At 43.3% G+C, this 24,451-nt stretch overlaps 1 protein-coding gene across 1 annotated transcript in view; it reads right to left on the bottom strand.

The window, feature by feature from the left end:
- Lhfpl6 (LHFPL tetraspan subfamily member 6) overlaps positions 1–23,634 on the bottom strand; it is a 192,962-nt gene extending 169,328 nt beyond the window's left edge. Inside the window, exon 1 of the mRNA XM_051157129.1 lies at positions 23,057–23,634. Coding sequence (XP_051013086.1) covers positions 23,057–23,441 — 385 coding nt within the window. The 5' untranslated portion in view covers positions 23,442–23,634. The remainder of the gene's footprint in view (positions 1–23,056) is intronic.
- Between the last annotated feature and the right edge of the window lie 817 nt (positions 23,635–24,451).

Below are 24,451 nucleotides of genomic sequence, written 5' to 3'. Positions count from 1 at the left end.
AATGCGCCTTTCCTACATTCCAAGAGCATTCACAAAATGGTCAGTGCTGTGGAACTCAGTGGGGGAGCACTTACCAAACAGGCCCAGGCCATGGGTTACATCCTCAGCAAAGGGCTGCGAGGATATAACCCATTTGCTTAGAATCAAGTCAAACTGTCTCCCAATGAGCTTGCTACCCAGCTCATCTCATAGGAAAAAGGAAGATAAACTGGGAGGTGTTGGGAAAGAGGTTAAAATTGCATTATAATATCAAAAGCCCAGTGCATATCAGAGAGAATACCAATTCTAAGCACTACAGACAAAAGAGAAAGGTTAGCATTTAACTGTGTTCAAGCTCACTGCGGGCTACACATGACAATACAGTTGTTACTGCAAAACCAAGCTTCAGCTACAATTTTGGTGCTGAGGTTTTTATATTTAGGTGGTTGTTAAAATAAGATGGAATGCTGGCAAACTGCCACAGGGCAGAAAGCAAGCCACTGAATGAGGAGGAAGCCATGAGAGAAACACAGCAGAAAGGAGACTAGCAGTGTGCAGGGAACCGTGTGGGAGGCCGGGGTGGGGGTGGGGGACAGGGGGTTAGGGGGGTGGGGGGAGTTAGCCCTCACTGCTGGGTACTTTCAGAAGGAACATTTGCTTATTAGAAAAGTACGTTCCCCATGAAATTTAGTCCGACTGTAAACTCCTGGTAGAGTGGCTTCAAGCCTATGAAGCTGGAAGCCATCCTTTTGAAATTTTAGGAATTGCTGGCATGAGAGCCATCCCTCTGAAGCTCACAGATTCCAGGGCATTGACTCACAGCCTTGGCTACCACCCTGAGCTGGGGCGGGGGGGGGGGGGGGGAATGGGTCCCACCCTCTGTCCCTCTGATGAGCCAAGTAGCTGGGGGAAATCATAAGAAGAACAACAACATGGTGAGAAAAGTAGCTGAGAAATAAAAGGCACCAGATGAACAGAAAAACAACGGGGCCATTTTGTTTCTATTTTAACTCACTTCCTTACCAATGACGCCCCAAGGTACAGCTGAAAGACAAATGCAAACAAAGGCAGAGATGACTCCTGGGAACTTGAGAGACAACACTTTATGACAAGCTGCTCCTCTTTAGTGAGAAGGACCATGCCTGTGGTGTTTGTCCGTGATGGGAAGGCTGAAGGAACAGGAGTGAGCCTTCAAACGGAACTCTCACCTCATGTGTGAGAGGGAGGATATGGTATCTAGCCATACGGGAGCACAGAGGAGCCTAACACCGCTAATTTCCTAGCCTTTTTATTTTCTTTGTAGCCAGGGTTTTTCTACTTTCTGAAACTCCAAGCATCGTTTTTGAAACATTACCAGGTCTTTATACAGCAGATACAGGTTATGGTGGAGTGCGGAATGTGTGGTTGGTGCCGTAGGTCACCTTCAGGTTACTGAGGTTGAGGTGACAGTAGACAAGGGTTCCTGGGAGGAGAGGTGAAGGGAGCTGGGTGGGACTGCTCCTGGCTGTTAGTTTGAACTTGTTATGAAAAAAAAAAAAATGGGTTTACAACCACAACTGTCTTTTAATATACTGAGGAGATGCTGGTTAAACCCTTATTTGGTGCTTTCCACATAGTACCCGTGAATGAGCACATGTTAACTGGTGTTGCTTTAGGCATCACATGAAGAACAGTATTGAGACAGCCTTGGTGTACTGTACACAGGCTAGGAGGCTCCGATCTTCAACCCAGAACTAAAATGGAATGTTTTTAAACAATCTCCCTTAGAGACGGGCTTTTCAAGATAAGACATACAGTTTTTAAATGTCCTATAAACAGGCTGGTGAGATGGCTCAGTGGTTCAAAGCACTGGCTACTCTTCCACAGGACCAGAGTTCAGTTCCCAGCACCCACTTGGTGGCTCACAACCATCTGTAACTCCAGCGCCGGGGATCTGATGCCCTCTTCTGGCCTCCACAGGTACTCCACTTGTTGGTGAATACATACATGCAGATAAAACATCCATACACATAAGATAAAAATAAATCTTTAAATGCCCTATAAAAAATCTTAAATTATAAAAAAGTGACCAAAGAAAACTATCAGTTTATCTCTCTCTGAAATCCAATATTTCACCAAAACTTTCAAGACTGTATTTTCTCTAATATATTCTCTTATTCCCTATTATTGAAATTGAAGTAGAGCAAAATAAATAAAGATCCCAAATTCCAACCATAACTTGGGATTATTAATGAAGATATAAGCAATCTTTTAGAAAGCCACAATAATATTCCTCAAAATTCAATATAAGTATTTTAGGTTTTATAGACCACATAAGGTCTATTTATTTCTTCATCCCCTCTTCTGCTGTCCTCTTACCCCCCCTTCCTCTCCCCTCCTCTATCATACTCCCCCTTCCTTCCACTGTCTTCTTCTGACAAAACTTTAAAACGTAAAAAATACAACATACAAAGTCTCTAATAAGACAAAAACAGGCTTCCAGGCTGGGTTTGCTGAAAGGAGTCAACAAATTACACAACAGAAACCAAATTTTACCTGTTGCCTGTTTTTTAAAATAAGGATTTATTAGACACAACATTCACTTGTCCACAAACTGTCTACAGACTCTTTCCCATAGAGGAGAACACCTTCCACAGAGACAATGTGGCCCATGAAGCCCCAGGTACTGTTTAGTGACAGACTCTTAATGGAAATGACATTGTCTGCTCTAGAGCAACAAAACTACTTCATTCTTACCATCTTCTCCATCACCCTCCCCATCACCCTCCCCATCACCCTCTCCATCACCCTCCGCATCACCCTGCCCATCACCCCCTCCATCACTCTCCCCATCACCCCCTCTATCACCCTCTCCATCACCCCCTCCATCACCTTCCCCATCACCCTGCCCATCACCCCCTCCATTACCCTCCCCATCACCCTCCCCATCACCCCCTTCATCACCCTCCCCATCACTTTCCCCATCACCCCTCCATCACCCTCTCCATCACCCCCTCCATCACCCTCCCCGTCAGGCTCCCCATCACTCCCTCCATCACCCTCCCCACCACGCTCCCAATCACTCTTAACTACAGGAAGAATTTGAGCAAATGATCCCAGTTGCTTGACTGATAGAACTTTTTTTTCTTCTGTTTTTGCCAATGTTACGTGTCATAAAAGTCAAAGCGTGATAAATTTTATATATGAAACCAGTGTGACAGTGTGATGTATAGAATTTGTTTCTTAAAATGGGTGGCATGGCATATATTTTCATAGTTTGCAACAGCAGGGAATGGGAAATACTACCTACCTTTATCAAATGCTTTATGAAAAGCTGCAATAGCCTGTTACAACCGGAAAGGAGGGTGTATAGTATAAACTTGGGGAGAAACACATCCTTCAGAGGAATGTGAGGGTTGAGTAGAACTGTGTGGGCACAAGCACCTGCTTTACTCAGAACAATGGCCATGCTTCTGCTATGGGATGATTTCAATTTCAATCTATAAAAAGATATAAAACTAGGTACATAGAACAAAGTGCTCTGTGTGGCTCTCTCTATATATTTTTCTGTGTATAGAGAGACAGATAGAGAATTAATATAACTAACCAGAGATTTAGGGCAAGAGTTCTTGATTAAACAGCCTCAATAACACACACACACACACACACACACACACACACACACACACACCGACTTCTCTTTGTGTCTCCAGCCTCAGAAGGGGTTGACTTAGTTCAGGCAGACAGATACTCCTTAGGGACTACCATGCATACACAAAACCAAGCAAGTCTGTCCACAGTCATCGTTACATTACATGAAGGCAGAGTCCAGGCTTCCAGCTGCATTGGCTCCTTTGTGGGCCCTACTGAGGAGTCAGTACTTTTTATCAGAAGCAGCTTCCAAGTGCCCATTACACTCACACACAAACCTAACCCAAGCACAAGGACGTGAAAAAGCTGCATTCTTCATCTGGTCATCTTTCCCTCGACCCTGTTTGTGTTTCATCCTAGCAATTCAATGTGGAAAGTACTACAGGAGTGTTTCTCACCCTGTTTGTATTTCACATTCCTTCTGCATGACAAAAGTCAAAATATCTTGCTGCCACCCATCTCAGGAGCTCCAGGCTGTGTCCAGTTTAGCGGGAGGCAGGCACTACCTCCAAGGGAAGGGCCTGCTTCACTGCCCAGCAGCAGACAAGTGACCCCTCGTCCCCAAAGGCAGGTATGTTAGAAGGCTAACACACAAATGGTTTTCTACTGAGCCACCACACTCTTCATTCATCCTTCTGAGATGTGAGTAGCTAATCACTTTCCTTGGGGTCTAGAATCATTTTCTATCTTGATTTCTACTGTTACTTTAAATAACTAAATAAGAAATGGAAACTGAATAAGAGCAAAATCCATGTGTCCTTCCTTAGTCATCTAAAGTAACGTAGCCCTCAGCCCACTTCCTAGCATGGACAGAGGTTTAGTGTCTACAGAGAGATGGACAAAATTGCCAAACAGCAGAATTATGCTTCTTCTCTATACTACAAAATATTAACCAGCAGATGCCTTTGTAAACCTGTTTGAATGGTAGTTAAAGTACTGATTGGGAGTTAACATGTACAAAGAGAGCTATTAGCAATGAATTCATGACAAAGAGCTTAGCAGGTATCAGTAAACATAGAACAAAGTGCCAGGTACTGTTTAGTGACAGACTCTTAATGGAAATAACATTGTCTGCTCTAGAGCAACAAAATTACTTCATTCTTACCATCCTCTCCATCACTCTCCTCAACCCCCTCTCAATCACGCTCTCCATCACACTCCCCATCACCCTCCCCAACACCCTCCCCATCACCCTCCCCATCACCCTCCCCATTGCCCTCCCCATCACCCTCTCCATCACCCTCTCCATCACTCAACTACAGGGAGCTTTTGAGCAAATGATCCCAGTTACTTGCATATGTAAATGCAAATATTAAACCAGGGAGGAAAGACAAGAGGGGAATAAGGTATCCTAGCATGGGAAAGGCCTGGAGCTTAGCCTGTGCCCTACACACAAAAGTACCAAAAAGATATCTAAAATTAGATACAGAACAACCAAACTCATATACAGTATGTAAGATATAGAGCACCTGTAGTAACTCATGTAGGGCTCAGAGGGCAGTACTACATATTTTTAAGTGTGTGTGTACACATGCACATATTATGGACTCCACTTACAAAGCCAAGTCTATGAGACCTCATAGACCAGGGAAATAGGTGCACATGAACCAATGCAAAGCCCAGTTAGGCTTCTTCTATAGATATCTGCAAGAGAAAGCCCTGATCTGAGGTTCAGCCTTTATGTACTTAGTAAACAATATACTGTGTGTGCCACTTCTACATTTTCAGAGTATTGTCTCCGTTTTAGCAAAGCACACCACTACCCAGTTTTCTGTACAAAGCAGGATTGGCAACTTACTGGTGTTACATCTAAAATGCGCTGGCTGGCTGGCTCCTCCACTCTTCCCACTTGCCTGTCTTATCCTGTTTCCTGGGATCTTCCCAATATGCTGGCCTTGGCCCTCTCACAAATAGCCACAACTTGGCTGAGCCTGATGCCTGAACCATCAACATTTGGTGGGAAAGTCATCTTTCTCCAGTACAGTAGGATTTCTGGGGACTTCATCAGTGGCTATTAGCGTCTCTTCCTCCCATGTCAGGCACATAATATTTAAGCATTAAGGGCAAGAGACACTGGGCAAGAGGATCATAGTTCACAGGAAGTAATAAATAGTGTTAAAGGTGAGACAATGTACTGGTCCAATGACCACAAATGTCTAAACATATTTTTTAAAAAACAGGTCTAAAACTAAATGCATTGTATCAGTCTTTTAAATTTAATAAAAACTATATATAATACTCTTATTTGAAATTTTATAAAAATATATAAAAATATATAATTTCCAAAAAGTTAACTATGATTCTTCCTAATTAGTACAGATAAAAATAGGAAACAGAGGCTCATTCTTGTTTAAACACTAAGGATATAAAATTGGACAAATAAATTATTTTATAATTTAAATATAAGAATGTGTAAAAAGGTCCTAGATAATATAAGAATGCATTTTTAATTTAGATTCTTAAAAATAATTGTCTACAGAGTGGGGACGGTAACATATACCTTTAATCTCAGCGCTCAGAAAGCGAGGCAGTCAGATCTCTTGAGTTTGAGGTCATCCTGGTCTAAATAGTGAGTTCTAGGACAGCCAAGGCTACACAGAGAGACCTTGTCTCAATGGCCCCCACCCTCAAAATATTTTATATTGAGTTTTCTTCTAAAATTAGAATATACTTTGAGAGTCTTAATTAAAATATAGAACAAATAAAATCATTTTAAGGGGCCAATAATCATCAAAATAGAATAATATTTATGAGTTAATACCTCCATCTGTTCTAGTTTGAATTCTATTGCTGCAATAGAACATCCTGACCAAAACCAAAACTAAACCAAGCCAAACAAAAACAATCTGGGGGAGGAAAGAGTTTATGTTTCCCTACAATTCTTGTTTACAGTCTGTCTTTTAGGGAAATCGCTGAAGAGGATAATCACATCACATCAATGGGCTTGTTTCACTTTATACAGTTCTAGCCTTGCTGTAGCCACCCACAGTGGGCTAGCTCCTTCTATACCAGTTAATAATCAAGATAACCCCTGACAGACTAACTTGATCTAGATGATCCTTCACATGACTCTCTTCAGGGTGATTCTAGATTTGTCAAATTGATAGTTAAAATTCACCAGCACACCATCTAAGGAAAAGCAACCAGAGTAGTGATGGCAAAATTTCTGCGCCTGAAAATTAAAAACTTGATAAGCTCTTGTTTTATATGATTCACAAAATACTTGTTGTTTAAATAAAATGGCAGTATATCTTTGTTGTATTTTACACCAAAAAGAAAGATTGGAAATAATCTTGCAGTCTAAGAGTTAGTCATTTTGAAACTTCATAGGGAAAATGTATAAAATATAAGAAGTGAAGTTTGAGATATTCTTCTATTTCTTCTATAAACCATAGATGTTTCTAGGCCTATACTTGATCTGTGACCACAGGCAGCAGAAAATTAAAGGGAAAAATAGTTGACAATATGGCCACGATGGGAAGAAGACACCAAATAAAAGGATTCAGTGACTCAACCCAAGTCAGTCTTTTTGGGAATTACAGGTTAGATAAGGCACAAGAGGTCATGTGAAGGTCAGGGAGTCTGTCACTGACCTCTCAGTACTGCTCTGCCTTGCACAGAGACCTGGTTGTTTATCAAAGTTATATAGAAACTTTTCCTGGAAAGCAAATGTCTCCTCTGGCTTGTACCTAAAGTTTTTGTTTTGTTTTGTTTTGTTTTTTCTCTTTCCTCATTATAATATGTCGGGGAAATTGTTATCCTTTGAATCCATTACTAAAATAGTCTGATGGACTGAGGGAAGGGCATGGGTGTCTTTTTAGACTATGTTGTCTCTAGCCTGAGAGGTTACAACTTTAGTCAAGCATCTTCCTGACTCACTGCTAAGTTTGTATGACCAACCAGGAATGAAAATGTCCAAGTGTCCAGGTTTGTATTTACTTTCATTTGAGTTCCAAAAGACCTACCTCTTAGAAGCAAGGGACATGAGGAGAGCAGCTGACTCAAAGACAAGAAGCAGTGAGAAACTGGTAACAACCTACTCTTTAGAAAGTCCAAATGCCTAGATGGAAGGATGATGGACCAGGTGGGGGTGGACCGCTTCTGTGAGGCAGGTTCCCTTCCGTTGACATGCATCATTTGTGGGCAGCCTGGGGCAGGATGTTTGCTTCCCATGATGCCTAGCTTTTTTGTTTTGTACTCGACACAAGCTAGTGTTATATGGGAAGAAAGAAGCTCAGTTGAAAAAAAAAAATGCCTTCATCAGATTGGGCTGTAGGCAAGTCTGTGGAGCATTTTTTAAATTAATGGTTGATGAGGGTCCAGCCCATTGTGGGCGGTGCCATCTCTGGGCAAATGGCCCTGGGTGGTTTCAGGAAGCATGTTAAGCAAGCAATAAGGAGCAAGCCAATCAGCAACCTATGTCCATGATTTCTGCTTTAATTCCAGTCTCCAGGTTCTTGCTCTAACTTCCTTTCATGAGGGACTATGATTGGAACATATTAGCCAAATAAAATATTTCCTCCCCGAGTTGCTTTTGAGCCATGATGTTTTATCACAGCAATGGAAAGCAAACTAAAACAGTTAACTGATTTTGACATTGACATCCAGAGGCCAAAAGATCATCAGTGTGACAGGCACATGAACAAGCCTATTTACCCCACGTCTGTGGAGATCAGAGTGGCCAACACTTACTTTCTATTTCAAGAGGAGTCCTGAAAGAGACATCTCCCTTCCTGCTTTATTACAATGCAATTTCTTGTGAAAACTAAACCTCCCACTGGGGATTTCCTCAACAGGAAGCTCTCTTTCCTGGTCTTGGGACCAGAGACACTGACTATCTCATTTTAGATGTATTCTTAAATTTCCAAAACTCAGCTCACTCCGCACTGCTCTGATTTCTAAGCATTTTACCAGAGTTCGTGTAGACCAGGGCTCAGGTGATGACTTACCCATGCAGTACAGCAAAAGTTTGTTTTTAAAAAAAAATCCCTGGGCTGCAGACGAGAGCAGGCTGCTTACATTGGTTAGGCGGCTTTAGATGCTGTGCTTACTGACACAAGGCACACATCAAAAAGAGCAAATTGGGCAATAGTTCTGATTTGTGCCATGGCAGGCCGGAGCATGAGCACCCATTCTCCCTGTTTCAGAAGAAGACTATGCAGGAGGCTTTCTTATGGCTGCCTATGCAGTAAGGAAAGGAATGATGACGCATCCTCATGTCAGAGACACAGTAAGGTTAGTGAGACAGAGCAGGTAAAAGAGCGCTTGATGCGCAAACTCAGGACCTAAGCTCTGATGCCCAGCAACCACCGGAAAAGCTAGAAAGGTGCTGCCTGAAATCCAGCACCACGGGGAGCAGACAGAAAAGGAGGATCTCACAGGCCTCCTCGCTGCAGACTTAGCTCCAATCAATAGAATGGACATCTATAGAGTGGGGTACCCAAAGGCTTCCTCTGGCCTCTTCATATACTTCCAGACACACCAGACACACACACACACACACACACACACACACACACACACACACACACACACTGCTAATTTGAACCCCTGTCTCCTTTCTACATTACAGAACAATGGAATGGTGTCCAACCTGCGGAGACGCTCAGGCTCACTTTTAGTTTTGTAGTTTCTTCTGTTGCCCTTTAACTTGGAGGCCTCTGTATTCGTTTTGACTGTCTGCAACTTGTGTCACCTGTCCCATGTTAAAGATACAAAAGTCACTATTTTGTCGCTCTTATGGTTTAACTAATAGAATGAAGGTAATTTTTTCTCTTGTCCTTTACATCACACAGGTGGCTGTAAGCTTGTGTGGCCAAGGCTAACCTCAAACTCCTCCTGTTACCACAGCATCCAGGGTGCTCAGGGGCGTCAATCAATCAGTAACGAAATCTCAGTAAGCTAGACGTGCCTCAGGTACAAGGAAATTCAGTTTGACAGGACATAATCATAAGCCAGAGTCAACAGACAAAAGAAAAAAAGGAAAAATGATGATATTTAAATACTAAGAGGACCTGTAAAACTTGAACAAAGGGGACACAGAGCCGTTAGGAAAGATGATTTCCTAAGCTGGCAAAAGTACACCATTTAGCTGCCCTCGTGACCCATCCAATTGCCTGCTGTTCCCTACGCCCCCATCCACAGAGATACAGCAAGCTACCTCAAGCAAAACGGAAGCAGGAAACACTTGAGGGTTTCAGGGAACCTCCTTGTAAACTTGGAAATGTTCGTATTGGAGACAGGAAAGTGAAGTGCTTCACAAAGCAAGTGAAAGAGTGAGTGGATGTGCAAGGCACCCGCACTCAGGTTCCCATCTGTTTCCCACACAGAAGCTCCCAAGCAACGCAATGAGCTACAAGTTCTTCCGTGAAATGCCTTTTGGTTAGCCAGGTGCAGTGGCACATGCTTTTACTCTCAGCATTCTGGAGGCAGAGGCAGGTGGATCTCTGTGAGTTTGTGACCTGCCTAGTCTACATATCAAATTCCAGACCAGTCAAGACTACATAGTGAGACCCTGCCTCAAAATCAATCAATTCATCAATATGTGTTTTAGTCACCCTCCAAAGGTGATCCCAATTTAAAATGCAGCAACTGAGGTATTTGCCAGTGGTAAATACTTCCAAGATTTACCACTTCAGTTTGCTTGGAGGAAGTCAGCTGTGTCACACCATATGTCAGGTTCAGGGAACCCACAGGCATTTAGGAAGATCAGGATCAATTGATGAGCTCACGGGACACTTCCACAACCCAGCACTAACTCTTGGATTGGCTAATATTTTCACATAGAAATGCTGGGTACCACAGAGGTAAGAACTCTTTGGCAGCCTGATGGAAAATATGCATCCATGAAGGCCAAGTAAAGAGAAGACTTCTGAAATACACACGCTGGCAATCTTTCCTCTTTCCCTTTCAGAGAAGGAATAACCAAGTTGGTTTTTGTATGAAGTCAATGTCTGAGTCAATCATTTTAGAATAGGGCAAAGCATCTTCCCTGTTAGATAGCCTGGATAAGGTCATCACGAGCAATAGCTCTGGACTGTTCCAAAGGAACAATTACACCATTGACTACGTCATGGGGGCTGTTGGTAGGAATGCATACAAAATGACAATAGAAAAAAGATCACCTTCCAATATTGAGTGTGGATCAGAAAATCTTGCCTAAACATGTCTTTATTTTCATCATTTAGCCAATGGAGAGCAAGAGAGAAAATGCCATAGACTCTGTCTGGTGCAATGATGTACCAGGGTGTTAGACACAAAAGCATAGAGAAAGGAGGGAACTCAACAGTGCAATACAGAGAACATGGGCCGAGCGTGTCATCACCTCTGAATTTGTATCCTATTCCAATGAAACCTGGATGGAAAGTTTTCCTGAATAGTTGTATGAGAGGCAGCAATCCAATGTCTAGAAAACTGTTGCTGAGATTGCAGCAGGATCATGTGACAGTCATACTTGGGGCACAGAGCTCTCACCAACTCCACCAGCGAAAGCTGCTGATAGACACCATGGGAGGTCTGGCAGTGGGGCTCCATAGCAGTTGTGCAGGGGTGATGCTGTGAAAAGTCAGCTCTCACAGGGGATCATGAAAGATGAGCAGAGCTGGCTCTCTGAGGAAAGGAAAAGGGACGGACCAGTGCTTTCTAAATTATGGAGATAGGGCTCTGACTGAAGGCACAGGAAACCGTAGGATTCAACTTAGCCAAAGTGGCAGGTACAAGGCGGCCACGGCTGCAGCCATCACCAATAGGGCCCTGGACACATCACAGGATGGCTTTGTCTTATGGGGCAACTGAGAAAGGTTCACAGTCTGCCAAGATTATTCTCTCAAAGACATGAGGAGAGACAAAAAGAGATAAAACAAACACAGAGGTGGCCCAGGCAGAAGGCTGACTCTGGACCACCAGAGTCTTAACTGAACCACAACACTAGGGACAATGTCTAATACAACATGGCTTTATCAGTAAATGAGCACTGAAGCCATGAAGAGGGCAGCATAATTTAGTTGTATATAATTTGCATATCACATGAAGTAACTGCCTCCAAGTATATTTAAGACAAAATGTCGTATCCAGGATCCATTCTCTGGTCTTAAAATGACTCATTTTTACAGAGAATTCCCATGACCCTTCTCTGAGGTCAATCTCAAAGTAATTTTATCTTTCTCTTACACTGTGCTTCTTACAGTTTTTAAAGAAAAAAATATATAATGTCTTTATTTTTCAGTTCCCCCAAGGATCAGAAATGAAAGCTTTCAAACTCCCTGAGTTGAGCTCTAATCTTCACATCACTGCAATCCACACCTGCGAATACCATTACAAGCATCACTCTGTGAAGACAGTGACAGTCCAACTCTATAACCGCGCTGAAGCTTTCAGTTTGCAGAAGAACGGTAGCGGGTTCTTGCAGGAAAGAGTCTATCAGTCACAGCAGTGAGTTTACAAACTCCTCAGGATGAGACCCTGAATTGCACAGGCTTCTTCTATTCTGCACATCACAGTTGCAAGCACAAAGTCCCTGGAGCAGCTCAAAATGAAGTGAGAAAACATGTGGGAAACAGTTCAGTGCAAGCTCTACTTGCCATGCTAAAAGTGTGGCATGGTGATTATGAATTCCTCAAGAATGCAAACAAGTTGCTTGCAACTTGGGGTGGGGGTGTGCTTGAAAAGAGATGGGAAGTGAAAGGAAATGTATCTTGCTAAGGGTGTGGCTCAGAGGTACAAAGCCCTGAGTTCTACCATCCAGGAGCAAGCAGTATCTCTCAGATGAAACAGATAAGACAGGAAAGCATGGCCATGAGTGAACATGGACAACATTGTGCAGATGTAAAACAGAGCACAACACAGTTGTGTGGACAATGAAAACATCTACAGACACCCACAGGGCATCCTAGATGGTTGTCAGTAGAGGGCAAGAACACTGAGTTAAGGGATGGATTTTCAGACTTGTGCTTGACACACAAGCCTGTGGACCCACATAACAGTCAAATGGCTATGGTGAACCCATATAATCCTGGTATGTGGAAGGCAGGGGCAGGGAATCAGAGCAGGTTGGCTGGCTAGACCAGGAAAAAAGATAAGCCCCAGTTCATTGAGAGACCTACCTGAACAAATATGGTAGACAGTGATCAAAAAATGATAGCCAATACACAGAGAGAGAGAGAGAGAGAGAGAGAGAGAGAGAGAGAGAGAGAGAGAGAGAGAGGAGCTTTTATATCTTTAATTAAAAAATAAATCACTTGAGAAAAGTACTAATACTTCACAAACCAACAGGAGAGCTACAGTGTGCAGCAGTCTTCAACCAACAACAGATGAAAATACAGTCTGTTTTCCTCCCTTCTTTCTTTCATTCTTTTCCCCTCCCTCCCTCCCCTCTTCTCAGTGCTGTGGAGCCTTGCCTTGTTCTTCCTCTGTGGAGTGCTCTTAGCTGCTGCTGCTGCTTTCCCTCTAACAGAAATGCAGTAGCTCACAGCAGGAGACAGTGAGCATTTTTTAATGGACTATCAGTAATAGACATAGTTTATCAGGAGCCTATTTTATCAGGCCTGATGGTAAATATACTTAAAAGTCACACACACAAAAAATCTAATGACTTAGCATTTCTTAAGTACTAACTGAACAATCTGAGGTGGGGGTAGAGACACCAGGTGGATGACTGCATCCTAGCTACTTAGTTTCCACAGGAAGCCCTGGACAATGATCAGTTCCTTATGGACTGCTACTCCAAGAAAAAATACTATTATTTCATTTTACTTAGTAGATCAAGGAGACTTCATTTTAGAATCCACCTCCGAGGAAATCCTGGAATACCTCACATGGAGTAAGCATCAGACTGCACATAGGCTGTCGGTGATGCTGCAAAAACAACCCGCCAAACACCACACACACCTAGGAAGCTCAGCAGCAAAAGTGCAGAGAAAGGTAGACATTTCTTTTGTGCAATGTCGACTGCCTCAGATTCAGATCTCAGGTTCTTCCCTAAGTCGACTGGAACACTTCTATGGCGAGGCCACTGCACCCAGAGCACAATTGCCTGAAATTACAGCGAAGCCAGATGCGAATCAAAAGGTACCACGCACGGGGAAGAAGAAGTCACTGCTGTGTCATTTAATGAAACCCACTGTGCACTGAGGCCTTGGGCAGCCAAATTGAATTTTAAATGGCTCCTACAAGAGGCTATAATCAGGATGGCCACCGGTGGAGATGAGATGAATGAACTGGCTTTTTTCCACCAGGGGATCAAAATAGAACACCATCTTTATGCATGAGACCGAAAAAAAAAAAAAAAAAAAAAAAAAAAGCCTACAAAAAGTTAAGGTGCTCACCTTTCACCTTTCTGCCTTTTGTTCAGTACTTGGACATGTCTAGATGCTGTCTTCCCCACAGAGGTCTTTTGTTAATGAACATTATGCAAAAGGATTTTATCCCACCTTGATTTCCATTTCACTTTACTCCAGAGAGTAAAAACTCCTCCTGCCCAGTGAAGACTCCCTGCTCTCCTGAACTACCACATAATAACTGCCAAGCAGCTGGCCTTCTCCAGGGGGAAGCTTAACATCCACCATGAAGTCAGGGGCAGCTAGCCAGCTTGCCTTTCAGCCAGCACAGCCACACGGTAAGAGAGAGCATGGAATGGGAAAGCTCTGCCTTTTTGAGAGTATATGAAGAAATATCTTCTTACATGAAGTTTCAAAGCCGTTTTTATAATTCTTTCTTTTCTAGCCTTAATCATTCTTATGGGCTCTGTGTTCACTGCTGGCAACTTCCTGTTTGACCTTAGGCCTTGAAATGCTATGAGAATTTGAAGGACGAAATGTCCAGAGCTGAGATGACTGTCTTGCTGTCCAAATCTGTAGATATCTTCCTCCATTTGAATGACAGTATCCTTCCAGGTGTCACTTAGACTTGAAACCTGAGTGACCATTGCTGCTTTACCTAACAATGACAACCAGTTGCCAGCATCCCCCCACACTCTCCTCTCTCTCTCTCTCTCTTCCCCTCTATCCCTCCCCCAACCTTCCTCTTTGTCCCATACACTTTGCAGGCTCCAGCTCAGAATCAGCAGTACAGAGTCCCATAATCCAGTGAGAGGTCTGACTGGAGGATTTGAGGGCAGGGAGGGGAAGACACAGACAACCCTCTTCCAAAGCCACAGAGAGGATGGAAACTCAATGGCCACGAGGATTCTGTAGAACACTTCACAAAGTGAGAATGTGACCAGCAGAAAATCATTCCAGAGCTCCTAAGGTATATACTCTTGCCTGCACCCTGCCCCCCAACTGCCCCATAGTAATACTGAGTATTTAAAATAAAGGATTCAGAGTCTAAAGCTAAGTTTGGGTAAGCACACCATGCGTTGACCTTTTTGTCATATCTATGCATACAGACCTTTGCATAGGTATTCATGCAAAGAGTCTTAGGGAGATATAATAGAAGCTTCTTAGCCCTTCATCACAGTTGTTTGCACAGTTTCTGATACTAGAGTTTGGACATCTTGACAACAGATGCTAACATCAACATTCAACACAAGGCTAGCATATGCCATTCTGGAAAAAACCTTCCCAAAAAAGCCCATATTATATTGAGTATGGAACAGAGAGCAAATTATTATCACAGCTCTCTCAGGCGTTTTGCTGGACTCCAGAAATAAGGTCTTATTTTAACATTTGACTCTGTTCTTTCCCTTCCTAGGACTCTATGTGAGAATGACATTTGCAATTTAATTTTTTCCAGTCAGAAGTATAATGTCTTTTTTTTTTCCTCAGATTGACTGTAACTTTGAGGATAGAGTGCAAAACGGAAACAGTTATATCCTCCTAATCAAATGCAGAGAGACGGACAGACAGACAGCTACATTAAAAATAAGGGACTAGGGTAATGGCTCAGTCAGAAAGGCATCTGCCTCAAAAACAGAGCACTATTATATTTGCCATGTATATTTGTGAAAAATTGCTGCATAATACAGCTCCTAGGTTTCTGCCAGATTCATAAGCTGAGTCCAACAGAGAAAATATTCACCTAGAGGCAGGAGAGATGAACAAGAGGTTAAGAGCATTTGTTGCTCTTACCAAGGACCAGGATTGGCTCGTGGCAGCTCTCAACCCTCTGCAACCTCCAGTTCCAGAGGATCTGATGCATTTTACAGCATCTGAAATCACTGCACATATATGGCGCACAGGCAAAACACCAAAAAAAACTTGCGCGGAAGATGCATACTGGGTAGGGCCGCGCCGAGCTAGCGAAGAGCGCGAGCGCGCGCGCGCAGTCTCTCTCTATCGCTGCTGCGCCGTCGAGCTCTCTTCCTATATCGCTTAGCGCCGAGAGCTGCGCGAGCGAGCCGCAGCTCGCGCATTCGATCTCGACCCGAGCTCTCCTATCTCCTCTCTCGCTCGCTCTCGCTCTCCCTCTCGCTATCTCCTTGCTTCGCTATCTACGTCGCGTCGCCTCGCGTCGCTTCCCTCTCGTCTCTCGCGCGTGATCTATCTCTGCACTCTCGCTGGCAAGTCAGCTATCGCGCGCTCTCGCGAGCCGCGCTCTCTGCTATCTCTCGATTCTCTCTCTCTCCCCCTCTCTCTCTCTCTCCTCTCTCTCTCTCTCTCTCTCTCTCTCTCTCTCTCTCTCTCTCTCTCTCTCCACCCCCCCATGCACTCGTGCACGCACACACACAAATACCACATAGACACAGACAAAGCGCTGGTACATATACCATAAAACAAACAAGTCTTCAGTGTTCACCTGCGTTAAGAGATTCACTGCTCATCATGCTCAGGAACTCTATCTTCAAAATAAAACATGAGACAGCTTGTAAAAAGATTTCTCTTTATGTGTACATGTGTTCATCTGCATGTATATGCACATGTGTGTGCTGTCCTCAGAGGCAGGAGGGAGAACTAGCTCTTCAGGAGCTGGAATTACAGGTGGTTGTAACCTGCCCAGTGCTGAGGCTGAGAACCAAACTTGGGTCTTCTGCAAGACTATCAGATGCTCTTAACTCGTGAACCATCTTTCCAGGTCCAGAAGGGAGCATTTAATTAACACTTTAATCGGATAGTGATAGCACTTGTTGCTTAATCAATTTTTAAAAATAGGAATATCTTTGTTATTACTCTTTTGGTGTTCTCATCCATAAAAACAGTGAGTTACTTGCCTAATTATGGTGAAATGAAAATTGTACCACAGATTTCTTCATGATGTTGAACCCAGAAGAGCTAGAGGGACACACAATAGTCCAGTCTGTTCTCCTGAAGACTGCCTGTATGCCTCAGCACACCAAAGGCTCTGTAAAGATCTGTTGTCATGGAATCTGATCATTTTCATAACTAGCCACTTTGAGCTCTTCTTGTCCCTGCTAATGAGATTATTCCTGTTAGCACATCTCAGTACACACAGAAATAAATGTTCCTGAACCCATCTTAGGAGGAGACTTGAAGAGCAACAAAGTCACTCCTAAAGGCATCAGGAGTGAACATTGTGGACCGCTGTAGTTGTTTTTCTGATTTTAACACACACTTATAGAGCCACCCTGGCTACGTTGGAAGGTTCAAGTCCCGATGGGAGATAGTGATACCACCATGTAGTGTGTGAACTTTGTGCATCTTCTGATTCCATACAGAAACAATGTAAGGGCCTCAATTGTCTTTCCTGAGCTCTTTCTAGCAAGTGGCTATTAATCCACATTCCTCAGTGGGTTCCCTCTGTGACAAACCAGCCCATATACGTGTGAGACTAACCAACCCATTATTGACTCCAGCCTCTGTAGTCTCTAGCTATGGATAGATTAGCTGGTGGCAACAGGGGAATAGGTGAAAAAGCACATGCCTCTCTACTCTGAGAAACTACAGAGGAACTGAGGCAGGTCAGACATCTCAGCAATCGAAGAGAGAATGGCTGTGAGGCCGCTGACATGGCCAGCCCTGTGCCATGGATAACCCCGTATTCTTCTTAAGAATTATTGTAGTTATTATTATTTCAGAGCAGCAATGTTAGAAAGAAAAAGCAACACCGGTTACTCAGACTGGGCATAGGGTTGGGGTGCAGATGAGCACAATTCCCCAGACAAGAAACTAGGAGCCTAAGGACACCACCAGAATATGAGGTTGCATCACGTGATCTCAAGGTGAAGGACTCAAGCGCAGCTCTCGAAATATGATCTTTCTCAAAGTTTAGCATTGAAATAACAGTTGGTTCTCCTTTGCTACATAGTTGCATGCATTAAGGTAACGCCTGCCTAAGGCAAGCAGGATAGTACACAGAAGAGGGCGCTCTGCAGAGTAACAGGTCTGTCTCTACAGCACTGATTCTAATGATCTCCTCCTCAAATCTTATTCTCCCCAAATAACAAGTCTGATGGCTTCATCTAAGATTGACACCTGTATAATCTACACTGAGACCCACACAGCGTGACGTATACAGAGTGGAGCATGTGGGTTCCAGTGCGCAGCAGCACTGGCTTGTTGTCCAAGGGTTCTGTGCGCCAATCAGGCCTGTCATCCTGGGGGAAGCTTGGTAACCTGCCCTAACTGGCTTGGCCTTGCCATGCTGAACTCTCTCTGGCACAGAGCTCTGGATGCGCCACAGGGGGAAGCTCACTGGTAGTATATCTAAGCCTCTCACTGAACTAAAAAAAAAAAAAAAAAAAAAAAAAAAAAAGCTACATTGAGTCCCTACATGAGAGGCTTGGAAGCTTCATAGGAAAGTAACAAAACAATGGGAAAAGTCCTTGATCAAAGCTCAGAAAAGCTCTTCAGGTGGAAAATAAGCCTGCCATCAATGGCTACATGAAAGACGCCATTCAAAGACATCGCTAGGTATAAATACATAAACATAGGTGTCAGGTGTTTTATGAACGGATAGCTAATGTGTCATCATTCCTGCATATAGAAACCTAGACCTTGGAGCAGGCAGGCTCTGGCACACACTGTCAGTATCACATCACACAGTGTGTCTGCCTGCTCCCACCATAGCAGAGTCTGCATCTCCAGCTCAGTCTTATCCCTGTGTAGCATCAGTACACGCGGTTGTGATGCAAGGCTTCTGCGCATGTGTTGAAGACCAGGAAGCTGTTCACCAATCAGAGCTGGTTCCTCTCATGCCCTCCGGACCTAACCATTACAAAGGTGGACATGGTAGTACAGGTTAGCCAGGGGCTGCCTGGACACATCCCAGTGAACACTTCCTTGCTGGAGACCCAGACCCATTACATGACAACTAGAGAGTCTAAAATATGGGCTTGTTTTTAGTTCTCCCCCTATAAAATCTTGTTTCCGGTATAGGAGAATGACAAATGAAGGGAAGCTTTATGTAAGATGGATATTATAAACATATTATGAAATGCATATCATATATTTAAAGATAATTCCAGAAAAAGGTGACAAGAACAAGGGCAATAGAACCAAGATGTGCCCAACAAATAGCAACCAGAAAAGGAGGGGACCTATTCTAGCTGGATTGGGGAAGCTTACATGTGGTCACAGCACAACTGGCTTTAATCCCTGAAAGCCAATTATTTACCATTGTAACATATGAATGTTTTTCATAGAGCAGCATTTTTAATGGCCCTCTGAAGTAGCACAGTGTTATCACCTAGAAACCTGTCAGGAATGCAAATATCAGGACCCCTATAAACTCGTGTGTGTGTGTGTGTGTGTGTGTGTGTGTGTGTGTGTGTGTGTGTGTGTTGTGCATGCATGTGTGTTTGTGATTGAGAGATATAGAGTGAGGGAGGGAGGGAGAGAATGTGTGTGTGTGTGTGTGTGTGTGTGTGTGTGTGTGTATAGTATATGACTGATGAGAGAGTGTGTGTGAATATGTAAGAGTGTATATGAGAGAGACTGTGTGTGTGTGAGTGTGTGTGTGTGTGTGCACACTTGCTATCCAATTAAAGACATGGAGCTGGGGTTGTAGTTTAGTGATAGAGCACTTACCCAGCATCAGTGTGCCCCAGAAGGCATAAGGTATAGACTGACTGACTGAAAAATCTCTCTCTCTCTCTCTCTCTCTCTCTCTCTCTCTCTCTCTCTCTCTCTCTCTCTCTCTCTCTCTCTGTCCCTGTCCCTGTCCCTCTCCTCTTTAATGGCTATAGTGTTTAAAAGAACATAATTTTATATTGTACAAAGAAAGACAGAAGTCAGACATCTATTTTTTAAGAGCACCCTAAGAATAACCCATACATGCTAATTTTTTATTATACATATTTTCAAAGCCTTTCTAAAGGCCTTTTAAAAACTCAAGAAAGAGTAAAAATCCAAAGCTCACTATTTTTAACTTATAGCATACCCATGCCTTCTAATAAAGACAACAGCAGTAAAGTTCACCTACAAGTTACCTTGGGGACAGGGGTGTACACTGGACTCTTGAAATATTCCTAAGACAGAAGGTTTTCATACAGAAGTCCCATCTGATGTTGCTCTACTGGCTGAAAGGAGACATTTTAACCTTTGATCAGCCATCGCAAGATACTCAAATTCAAGGTTGACACTCTGTCCTTTACCAATGTTCCAAAATCCTGCAGAGGTGACACTGCCCGATGTCACACCATATGGGCAGACTCCAGACCCAGCAGGCGAGGGAAAGCAGGATGCCTCTGTATCTTGCCATTCCTCTGCTTCCTGTTGTTTTTGGAACAACCCTCACTTTAGCTAAACATAACCCTTCTGGGCGATTCATTTTTAGTAAGAGAGTCTGCCTCCCGGCAGAGCCGCCTAAATGCTCTTGCAGCCTGACAGTAACCTCCAGACTCTCAGAACTTGCTGATTTGGCATCTTCTGGTCTTTCAAAAATGCTCACCCACTATGTGAAGAATCAAATGAAAGAAAACTACAGACAACACAACTTTTGTGAATTAAGAAAAGCCCAACTATATCGTGAATAATTAGAGAAAATCTTCCCAAGGCATTTTGTTTTGTCATTTGTTCTCCTATTAACTGTTGATGACTGTTGACAGTGTCAAAATCTTTCTCCATGTCCCAAGTTATTTTTTCACCTCTAAATTCACTATTATCTGTGGTAATGGGCACTTAAGATGTAGAATTTTTAATAACTCTCTTAGCTTTTAATAGAATTATTTCTGCATGACCTAAGAAACATGTATAGGAAATAAGATAATGCCAACTGTTGGAGATTAGTGAGACAGATAAGATCACTTACTGCATAAGCATGACAGCCTGGGTTCAAGTCCCCAGCACACATGTGACACGCCAGGTTTTGTTGTAACTGTAAGCAAAACCCCCACACTGCTGGGCTAATGGGCTGCTGGTCTAGCCAGACTCAGTGAGAGACTGTCAAGGGAGTAAGGTTGAGATGGATAAAGCAAGACACGTGACATCCGTCTCTGGCCCTTGCATGCACCTACAGATGTACACAAACTACACAGAGACAGTGGTGCACACCAGAAAGAACCAGGAAGGGAGGAAGGGAGGGAGGGAGGGAGGCAGGGAAGGAGGCAGAGAGGGAGGGAAAGAGCAAGGGAGGGAGAGAGGAAGGGCCAACCATATCAATGATGTCTATTGACACTCAAGGTCAGTAACTCTTACCAAGCAACTGGTTGTAAAGCACATATACAAAGAAAAGCATGGAGACATGTGTGTGTGTGTACATATATTTTAATATGTTCATGTGTATATATACTTATGCTTTTTTGTTTATATCTATATGTAATGTATACATATACCTTTCTCAAGGGTGTGTCCCCTTGGGTATTCTATAAAGAGAAGATTTAGTTCGATATATTTCATAAAAATCTACACATAGCTTAGAGAGGAAGGGGAAATCTCCTGGGTCTCAGATTCGCTTCCTGTTGCTTTCCTTCATTACACGTTTAAAGATAATCAATAAAAGCTGATTTCTCTTTGTAAGCATTTTCCTATTCTGCCAGAAATAATAGCAGTCTCTGCTTTAAAATGAAAAACAATGGAAAGTAATATTTACCATAAGAGGAAAAAATGGAACTGCCTAAGCACTTTTCCTGAGCCAAGGAAAACAACACCAAGCTCAGTTTAGTCTTAAAGAAAAAGATCCATCTCAATAGTCCCAGCACTGGTTCTGCTCTAAAAGTCTGGGCATCAACAAGTTTGCAAACACCATGCTTACATTTCCACTCTGTGACATTCATCTTTCCTAAGAGTTTTACTACATTTCTCTGTAAATATATGTATTAAAGCCGTGCTGAACCTAGAAGCAGGCTGAAGAGACTTTCAGGCCCCCAAAGCACCGCACCCCCTTACCCCCCAGGCACTGTCTAAGATGCAAAACCCCAGTAAAACTAATTCCAGATAAGAAGACAAAGGACTGCACATAAATCTAAGTCTTGCGTGGAAACCCAAAGCTGCTTTGCTACACCCATTTTCAGCATGCTTTTTTTTTTTTTTTTTTTTACAAAAGTTTTATGATAAATAATCTGAAATAAGGCACTGGAGTTTTCTAATCTGTACCAGACACTTCACAATGGCCATTTTAATGGCCTTCGCTTCTGGGTTCCTCATGGAAGGCTATAAGAAAAATATCAAGTGGGAGGATCATAGACTCTCCCTTTGTTATGAAGTTACACATGCAATTTTTGCAGGTTCCCCAAGCTTCCTGTTTCCCTTCAGTCTGTACAATCTAGGCAGGTTGTCATATTTCACCAGGGCATATTATAAATCAGACAAGTTCAGCCAGTCAGCTGGAAGGATGGAGGTTTAAAAAAAATCCCAGTGGAAAATATATAAAGTGTAATTAGAACCATATGAGCAGAGATATCGAAGCTATACTTGCTGGAAAAGCAAGTGGAGATCAGACCCGGCCTGGTGTTACTGAGGCTCTCCAGTCCACTTGGGACAGCACACATCACTCTTTAAACACTGTATTCTTTTCTTTCCTCTGCAGAAAAAGTGCCCAGAGAAGTTTAAGATCTCACACCATAATCAGCCTAGAGTTATATTTGTAACCCAGCGAAAAACATAGTTGCCAAGATGAAAGTACTCATCTAAACCTTAGTTGGAAAAGTAGTGTAAAGCTAGGAAGGGTCACTGTTATATCCTCCAGGATCTTACAGGCTTATCCTGATCGCAACATTGAATCAAACATCTTTTGCATTTTTCTATGAACTCTTGGCCTCCTAAAGACCTCAAGTGTCTAGCAAGACAAAGACAATCCATGGGTCTACTGTTGGGCAAAAGAGCAAGGTACTACAAAATACAAACTAGCTGCCTAGTCCATAGATTGCAAACATCCCATACATGCTTGTCTCACATAGGTCACACACAGCAGGCCAAGGATGTATATATCCAAGGATGAACCAGCATGAAGAACCCTGACACTGTAAAAAATCTTGGACTTTGCTGGGTATATTCTATCTATTTCTCCTTGTATTCCAAATGTCAATTACAAATGCACCAATGGACAACTGAAACAGAATTTTCAATACAGCTTTAGGATTCTATGGAAACAACCCAAGTTTAGCAAAGTTACTTACCCCCAAGAAACTGTATTCCTCCAGCCACTCTTCCTACTGTCCTGGAGATGAGATCGGACACACAGCAACCCATAAGGGCAGTGAGAGCTACAAGGAGGAGCAGGCCACAGCCCAGGCCTGTCACTATGGTACAGATCCTCCACTCTGTGCTGGGGATGCCCTGGAAGGAGGCATAGCGCCCACATTCTTCCACCATCACCATCATCTGCCGACTCTCATCATGCACTGGATAGGAGCACCTCCGGAAAGTGCCAAAGGACACGGGTTTGCCCAGCTGAGATCCCCAGAGCCAGTAAGGCATGAAGAAGCCCACACAAGAGGTGGCAGCACAAAGGAAGGAGAGCAAAGCCCAGATTACTCCAGTACAAGTCAGGCTGGATGCCATCTTTCACCAGGCGATGCAATGAGGACTCAACCTGATTGTCCTGAAGGTGGAAATGAAGGCGGGTGGTCACTAGACACTCCCAGGGAATCCACAGTTCTTCAAGGAGGACGCAGCTAAGCACTGTTACCAATCTTCAGTCTTACAATGTATCAACCTCTCATTCTTTGTGGTAATGATGGTGGCCCCTGGTAAAACAGAATAGGAAACAGTGGGAGTTAAGGATGCCTCGCTTATTTATATATGCCTACAGAAGCTCTACAATGTGCAGTTAAGAAACTTCAAGCTTCCTTTAGTGTTTCCAAAGTGTTAAGGACTAACTCTCTCCATACCTATCTCTGTACAAGCTATGCCAAACTAGCTCAAGCTTTTCCATATCTTTATCTCCTATAAAATGCCCCCAAGTTACCTCTGACAGCTATTTACTTAAACGCCGTGTGCTAAGCCAGTGAGTTCATTTCGCCTACTCACACACTCAATGAAATGTAGCATTTTTACTAGTGGTTGACATAATTCAGGATAATGAAATAAAACAGGCCCTACTGTAGTTTGTTTATTTGGCTTGCAAGCGCCCACTTAGGGTCTAGTAATCTCTCTGCATCTCTTGGTGGGTGTCCCAACCAAGCTAATGATGCTGGTAACTTCTTACAGTTTCAGAGTATTGTAAACTTCACTGAAGTCACCCATCACCCAGGGATAGGCATTGGATAGAGGCAGGGTCGACAACACTGAGAACTCCCTCACCCTTAACCTTCTGTGGCACAAGCAACCCACTTGTGTTCAACGCCTATTTTGACTCATTGGCTTCAGTGACTTCACCTGCTGGCTTTTCCACCGGTGTTCAACTCTAGCCATTAGAGAGGGCACTCACACTTTTCCAATACCCAAATGTGAGCTCTTGATAGGGTTCCCCTTTGGCCTGGGCTTGCTTACCTGGCCACACTCTCCACAAAGAATGCAAAAGTACACCCACCCTCAGGGTCCCTCTGCAACCTGCATCAAAACTCCAGCTT

This window comes from Acomys russatus, chromosome 15, assembly GCF_903995435.1.
Source record: "Acomys russatus chromosome 15, mAcoRus1.1, whole genome shotgun sequence".
Taxonomy (NCBI): Eukaryota; Metazoa; Chordata; class Mammalia; order Rodentia; family Muridae; genus Acomys; species Acomys russatus.
Note: the sequence above shows the minus strand (reverse complement) of the source record. Positions and strands in the feature narration are given on the sequence as shown.